The sequence below is a fragment of the Episyrphus balteatus genome, chromosome 1 (assembly GCF_945859705.1).
Source record: "Episyrphus balteatus chromosome 1, idEpiBalt1.1, whole genome shotgun sequence".
In the NCBI taxonomy this organism is placed as follows: Eukaryota; Metazoa; Arthropoda; class Insecta; order Diptera; family Syrphidae; genus Episyrphus; species Episyrphus balteatus.
The window spans coordinates 16,674,066-16,682,098 of record NC_079134.1 but is presented as its reverse complement, the minus strand read 5'-3'; the positions used below and the strand labels follow the sequence as shown (position 1 = coordinate 16,682,098).

The window sequence follows — 8,033 nt, the reverse complement described above, 5'->3', positions numbered from 1 at the left end:
AAGTGCTGATGAATTTTAGTTGAATTGTTTAATGTTATAAAAATAATTTGTTGAATGTTTAAATAAAAACAAGAACGTAAAGCTAATTTTACTTTTATTCTTTTATATCAAATTTTGTTTCTAATGGATAAGGATTTCCGCTCCTTATAAATAAATCGTTTTGTGAGTTTAAAATTTGGGTCAAATGAAAAGAGGTGCTGAACTTCTTTTTGGCAACTATTTTAAAGGGAATTGTTACATGACTAAATTTGTCATACCTATCTTTGTATTTTGGTCAAATAAGGGAATATTTAATATAACAAAGAAGTGCCTAAAAGTGAAGAAAGTTAAAAAAATAATTTGAGGAATATACCTATCCTGCTCAAATAAGAAACAAAAACAATCGTTGTTTACCAAAAAATTAGGATTTTATTAACACAATTCTTACCCCTTTTGACTTAAGCAAAAAAAAAAAAAAAAACACATTTTTTAGAAATTTTACCTGGTGCAGATTTTCCTAAATATCATGAGTTTTCGGGCAAACTTGTAAACAACATTTTTGTTCATTATTGTTTTTTCATACGAATAAATTTATAAAACACGAAAAAAATCTGCCCTTAATTATCATGTGTAAGAAAAAAACTATTCCCTTTAAAAATTAATATCGAAATTACAAATAGCATTTCTTCTAAAAACCAAGACATTAATTAAGTTTCTATCATAAGTATTAACAAAGTTATTAACATTGACATGAGTAAAGGCATACCAAAGAAAGCGTTTTCTTAAATCATCGCTAAAGAGTATCAACTTTGTAGATAGAGAGTTACTGTAGAACAATTTTTTTCTTAGAGTATACCCAAAAATCATCCCTCAAAATGTTCTTATCTCATTCCGGGACACCCTGTATATGATATTTGATAGAGTTAAAGGCTTAAATTGATATAAGGTTTTAGGTGTTAAACTACTTCAACTTCAATAAGCCCGTTTAACTTTACGTATACAATTTTAGCATTTATGAATTATTTATCTCGACGACAAACAGTGTTTCAAAAAACTCATAGTAGTGCTTCGAAAATTTGAAAAGAGTAGGTAAATATTTGCGATTTGAAGGGGAACTAATAGATGAAGCTACTGATGACGACACTCATCAAAAATTAATTGCAAGAAATATTCCAGAAACATTAAGAGCTGTTACACTCGGGCTCCTTTCTGCTATAAAATCCAAAGTCAGCACAGGAACAGTTGGAAGTATTAATAAGTCTCGTCTTCAAATTAATCGATTTTGAATGTACTTTTGCGTTCCATATTACTGGAGCTTTCAAGGTTGATGCTTACTTTGACGGATAATTTCAATAAGATCTGTGCCAAAGCCGTTTTCGGAAACCAAAAGTAAAATAATTATAAACAGAAAAGGAGTGACATTTAGGATTAATGGTGGAAAAATAGGAGATAGGTTTGGGGAGGGAAAAAAAGGGTCCAACAAACAGTTTTTTACAATTTCTGGCTGGAAGAGTACCATTCTTATAAAATTTAAAAAAAAGAAAATTTTTGAAACGAAATTTTATATTTTTATAATTTTTAAATAAAAAAAAAATTACGATCAAAATACTGTGAATGGTGTTATGTACGTTCGAATGAAAAACTTTCATAAATCAACAAAAATAAAAAAATGCAATTTTTATCTTAATTAATATTAATAACAATTTATTTAAATCTTCTTTTTTCTACAAGTGTAATTTTACATTTCTTTTCTTTATACCATTTCTTAACTAATTTTACTCCTTCGGTTGCTTCTTTTTCAAGTAATTGATAATTCGTTTGTAATGTTTTAATATATTCCAATCGTTGTTTCAGTGATTCAATTTCGTCAGAATTTTTAGTTTTCAATTTTTTCTGTGGTATTTCTATATTTGGTAATTGATCAACAGTATAGCAAACTGGTTCTGCATCTGGTTCATTTAATTTAACAATTATTTCAAAAAAATCTCCTTCCAACAGCTTTTCAACGCAGTCCAGTATTTTAATTGATTTTGAAAATACGGTTTTGTTCCTCAAGGATTTTCTTCGGTTTTCAAATGAATTTGTCCATGTATTTAGAAGTAAACTGTTTCTTGTTTTTGACATATTGAATTTAATTTAATTTTTATTCTGTTTCAATACCAAACTTTCAATGGCGAACGAGACTTAAGGAATACTAATCTTCAAATGAAGGTGGTATTGCTATTTAAAGAAAATCAAATACTTATGTGGGTTAAAGTATTTGCATACCATTAAACAGGTAGAAATTTAATAACATATGAAAAAAGGGATTATAACAGGTCTTTTTGTAAACCAAATAAATGTTTGATTTGTAACAAGGTACTTTAGAGAGAAATAGAAATTTTTTTCGAAATATTTAGTCATTGTATAAAAAAAATCATAATTTTATTTGTTAAAGTTCAAGATAATTTTTTTCAATTTAAAATTCAAAATTGCCCACTCTCCTTTGTTAATTTAATGATTTATTCAAATATATTTATTTAAGAAAATGTATTTAAAAATTATTTGCGATTGTTCCTTTTACATTCCGCGTCAAACTTATTCAATTCAAGGAAGCTACTCGACCTACTGCTAATATCCTCATAAAAAGTATTTTCGAATCGCGCTCTCTGCTCTGCAGTACAGAATGGAGGTGCTTGTTGTCCCTCGGGATTACACTTGAACAAATATTCAGCCAAAAAGTCCACAGGATCATCGGGTTGCAATTCAGCAACTTTTAGAATGCCTTCAGTGAGTGTGGGTAGAACATATTTTTCTAAATACTGTCGCATAGGTAAGGTTTTTACATCGTTTAACTCATCTTCGTGTTTTCGAATTTCTTCATACTTTTTAGTCTTGAAAAAATAAAGCAACAACAAAAGTGTAATTAAGTTTAAATTTCGTAAAAATCTGCAAAATTTCACAGAATTTGAAAACGAACGTATATAGGGTCAATGTGGGTAAATGTAAACAGGGGTAAATGAGAACATGGCTGATAACAAGCTTCAGTTAAGTCTCTTTGACGCATACATCAGTACAAATCGCGGACGCATGCATCTTTTAACTTATACGTCAAACTCAATGCTGTCAAAGGAGAATTCATTCGACGAGGTTATTTTCCGTGAAAGATAATTTTTTAAAGTGTCAAACAAGTCGTTAGTCTTTTAGAAATATTAAAAATTTTTGCAGATTCAATTAAGTTAGTACAATTTGCAAATACTTTTTAGTTTCGAATTTTGATGTAGATTCTATGTGAAACAAACAAATTTTAAAATACAGGACATTTATGTCGATTTGCATGTGTTTACATTTACCCCAGAATATTTTTCATGATGGGAAAATGTAAACAACGTATTCTGGGGGTAAATACAAACATATATTTTTGCTGAAATTATTTGTTTTAATAAAAATAATGTATTTTTAGTCAATTACTACTGCTAAAGTGCCGTGGAGTCACATTTTAAAGTAGCCAAATCCATCATCTTCAGTGGATGATGATGCAAAATCGGTCTTTGACGTAAAAACAAAAAAATATGACGTTCAGAGCTGCTCAGGATGCATATTGGGTGCCTATATAAAGAATCAAAGGAAGAATACAAAAACTTTTATTGGAATTTGAAAAAGTTTTTATCAAATACTTTCTTGAACGTTTTTCAAGTCGTTATCCATATGATAAAGAGGAAATTCTAAATTTTAAATCAGTGTTCACATTTACCCCGAATTTGTAAAAAAACACAAACATGGTGGGGTATTTGTAAACATGCCATATTTGACAGTAATTTCAACAATTTGGGAAATATTTGTTTATATTTATAAAAAAGAATTGCCATCATTTCATATTTGCATTTGAAGATACCTGTGAAGTTGTTCCGTGAAAACATATTAAAATCTAAAGTCAAAAGAAAAAAAAAGACATGAAATTGTTTACATTTACCCACATTGACCCTAGGTAATTTTTTTGAGGATAGATTTCTCAAATTTTTTTATAAAGCGACACCTATCCTCTAAATGTTTAAATAGAAACTTTTTTAAGATTCAACTTCTTAAAAATCAAACCTACCCATTCTAAAAGTTTTCGTTCTCGTTCCGTTGTCAAGGATTTCAGTAATTCTTCCTTCTTACGACATTGTTCTTCTTTTTCTTTCAGTCGTTTTTTCTTATTTTTATCATTTAACGCCTTTTGTTGAGCACTCGATAGTGGATATATAAAAGGTAAACCAATTTCATTTTTTATAATTTGAAGAGTATCAACAATTTGTGTATCTTGGTCCAAAGTTATGCTTATCGGTATTAAATCGTTATCATAGAAAATATTTTCTAAACATTGTGATCCGTCATTCCTTTCACGATAAGCATCCAATCGAGGAAGAATTTGATGACGTAAACATCGACGAATTATAGCATCAGTTTCTGTAAAATTCATAGCATGTTTGCAAAGAAGTTCATCTGAGGCATCAAATATAATTGCATGTGTAGGGCGCAAAGCTTCTGAAGTAAAATTTTCTTCAATATTAATGTGGTTTGTATTGTAAAAAATTGTATTTGCTTGATCATATGTAAAAGGGAAGCCATCGATTATATAACCCTGGTTTATATTGTATTGTTTGGTTGAGATAAGTCCAATAAGACAACTGAGAATAAATTATAAAGAATTAAAGTTGAAAAATTACTTTGACTTATAAAAAATTTTGTTACCGCGACAATATGTCAAAGTCTTGATCTTCAAAATCTTTATGTGATGCAATATAAACCTTTAGTTCAAACAATTCCTTTGACCATTCTTTAGTTTTTATTTTAAGATCGTCTATTAACTTAAGGTCTTCTTCATCGCTTGTGGCTGAACCTTTTGGAGTATCAAATTTTCCCTCCAGACTTTCTAGGACAGCAGCGCTATCGTTGATTTTCTCCTCCTTGAAACATAAAAAATGGCTTTAAGACTATTGATCTATATTTTCATACAAACTCCAATTTTATGGAAAGACATAGATTTCAACGTTTTTTGAAATCTAATATCAAATCATGTCCCAATACGGCCAAATACCTTGGAATGACTTTGGATGCAAAGCTAAAGTGGAAAGAGCACATCAAAAAGAAAAGAGAAGAACTAAACTTGAAATATAGAAAAATGTACTGGTTACTTGGTAACAACTCTGATTTATCAACCTAAAACAAAATAATGCTGTATAATCAAGTACTAAAGCCTGTTTGGACCTATGGTATCCAATTATGGGGCTGTACAAAGAAAACAAATACCGAAATTATCCAGAAATTCCAAAACAAAGTCCTTCGTGGAATAGTTAATGCACCTTGGTACATAAGAAATAGCGATCTACATCGTGACTTAGAAATAGAAACGGTTACAGAAGTTGTTAAAAAATACGCTGTATCGCATAATCAGAGACTGCAAAGTCATACCAATTCTGAAATGGTGTCCGTCTTGAATACCAGAAACCATGTTCGGAGATTAAGAAGAACCAAGCCTCATGAGCTTATGGTCTAAAAAAACATGGGAAAGTATTAAAAGTTTAAACTTCCCCCAAAGTGATTTTACAAAGTTAAGAAAGAAAAATCTGATGTCGATCTCTCAAGATTGGTCCTGATAAAGAGGTGGTTTTAGTGGTTAAGAGCCCCACACTACTTGGTGTCGAATACTGCTAAGTGTCTTTTGAAGATTTCCTCCCGTTAAAAAAAAAAAAAATCATGACCCTGTTATTTAATATTAATTGTCTTTCTTTCCTAATTTCTACCTCATCCTTTCTTCTACTCTTAAATTATACTGACGCTTCTGTCGCTCCTCCATCTCCGGAACAAAATGGCGCCCAAAGTATGGAACAAGAACTAAAGTGTTTGAAACTAAGACCTACTTTCACAGAAATTCAATAAGTAGGTTGTTCACTCCATAACAATTTAAAACTGTTTTCACTCTATACAAACGCCGGAAAAGAAGTATAACTTCAAAAAGCTTACCAACAATTTGATGTAAATATTGACAACATCACACGTATCAATGTAAGGAATTTGATAGTAATCCGACAGCATTTTTGAATGTTCTGTTTTTCCCGCCAACGGAGGACCGCCCACAACTATTTTAATTGGATGCAAATTTCTTGCAGATCGAAATTCTTCTGCTAATTTAGACCAAAATTCATCAGTAACTTCATGAAATTCAAAATCTTTAAGAGTTGTTAGGCCCATTTTTAAATTTAACGACATTAAATCCATAACAGTTTTCTGTAAACGAATACAATTTAGTTTGTAAATCTTTAACAAGATTATTTTTTACCGGAAATAGATCTCCATCGAAACCTAATAGTTCAATCTCGTACAGAAATCTTATTTTGCTGCAATCTCCATTGAATGCTTTGCATATGTTGTAGGTAAATTTTTTAAGAGTCATCAAGGTAGGCTGAACAGCAAAGATATAACGAATTTTTGACTCAGGAAAGTTATCAAAAATATTTTTCATGATACTGGAAAGAAATTTTATGAACAGTCCAAAGATGGTATTAAAAAATATTGTCTAACCGAACAAAATCTTTAATGTAGATCATTGGAATAAGTTGACATCCGGTATTGACTATAGGAATCACTTGATTATAGAATGCATATTTGAATATATAATGAAATGTGTTGTTCTCTCCTCCGTATGTTACCCCAGGACAGATTACCAAAGTTTTTACAAATGGTTTGCATTTTTTCTGTAACCAAATAACATCACGTTCCAATAGCTTGAGCTTGCAATAACTTTTATGAGCCTTTCGACGACGATAATCTTCTTCAAGTAGAAAATCATTCAAATTTTCATCATTTGCTTCAGTGGTTATTTCATCAGGTGTTGTAAGAGCCCATGTCATTGGAGAGGAAATAAGTATTAAATACTTTTTTGATCCTTGCTCTGATATTTGATTTTGTTCTTTATACAAATCTTCAAGTCCCTTCATCACTTGGCGCATTTCACAACAAACTTTTTCGAAATTATTTGAATTTGCATTGAAAACTAAAATATCACAACTTAGTATCTTTTGTATGTAGTTATCAGTTGCGCAATTGAAAATTTCTAAAGGATGTTTATCATGCATCACTTTGCCAAGGTTCTCTTGTTGATTTAAGCATCCGAAAATTTCATATTTCAAACAATGTATTTCAATGTTTTCTTCAATGAGATGTTTTTTTATTTCGTTTGTTTCATAATCATCGATATGATGCAAAAAAATTAGGTTGCTCTTCTCATTATTCGGGGTTTGGTCAATGGACATTTTTCTTTTCTTTTGTGTTTTGCTGATTAAAACAAATTATTTTTTTAAGAAAAAAATATTTTAAAATTTCTATAAACAAAAAAGACGTAAAATTCAGAATTTTTTGGAGTAAGTAGTTTCTGGATTGACATTCTGCCATGCCAACACGCAATCACTATTTAATCATTTAAAAAGTAGACAGACAACACTTAATAAAGCACCATTGGTTTTTCTTACCAAATGTTCAATTAATGCATCAATTTTCAAAATTTCAATTTATACGGTCACTGTGGCGTATGTGTAACATTTTTTTTGAAAACTTTTTTGCTTAACAAAATAAACGAAACAACCTGGCATGCGGGTTCAATCAATTGGCTTTTCAGAGTGGAGGGCGATTTACTTTCTGTTCAGATGGTATATAGTTTTAAAATGATCTATCTAGAAGAGCGTTAGTAATGAGTGAATGTATCACCCTCAATACTCTTACTTAGAAAATTGCAGTTAAACTGGGAATTAAAAAAAAACTGATTCGTCATTGCTTTTTTTTTTAATTTGATTCGTCATTGCTGCTAATTAAAAGTGTCTATAGTAAGCAGAACACTTATGCTTTTTTAAATAGTTAAAGGCGTATTCTAAAAAAAGTCATATGGAAAGGTACCCATTAAAAATTAAAAAAACAAAGAAAAACCACCTGAAATTAAGCAACAAACACGCTTCACATTTATATAAGCAAACAGTGTTTTTGCCTCATATTATTTCCCTAGAACTCTCATAACTTTACTGACCATTGTAATTATTCTT

At 30.1% G+C, this 8,033-nt stretch overlaps 1 protein-coding gene across 1 annotated transcript; it reads right to left on the bottom strand.

The window, feature by feature from the left end:
• Positions 1–2,519: 2,519 nt before the first annotated feature.
• LOC129907319 (adenylate kinase 7-like) lies at positions 2,520–7,347 on the bottom strand. The gene is made up of 6 exons (XM_055983444.1): positions 6,523–7,347; positions 6,281–6,467; positions 5,965–6,228; positions 4,693–4,907; positions 4,058–4,628; positions 2,520–2,852 (listed from the first exon to the last, which is right to left on the bottom strand). The coding sequence occupies exons 1-6, from the start codon at positions 7,251–7,253 to the stop codon at positions 2,520–2,522; spliced, it is 2,301 nt and encodes a 766-aa protein (XP_055839419.1). The 5' UTR covers positions 7,254–7,347.
• Between the last annotated feature and the right edge of the window lie 686 nt (positions 7,348–8,033).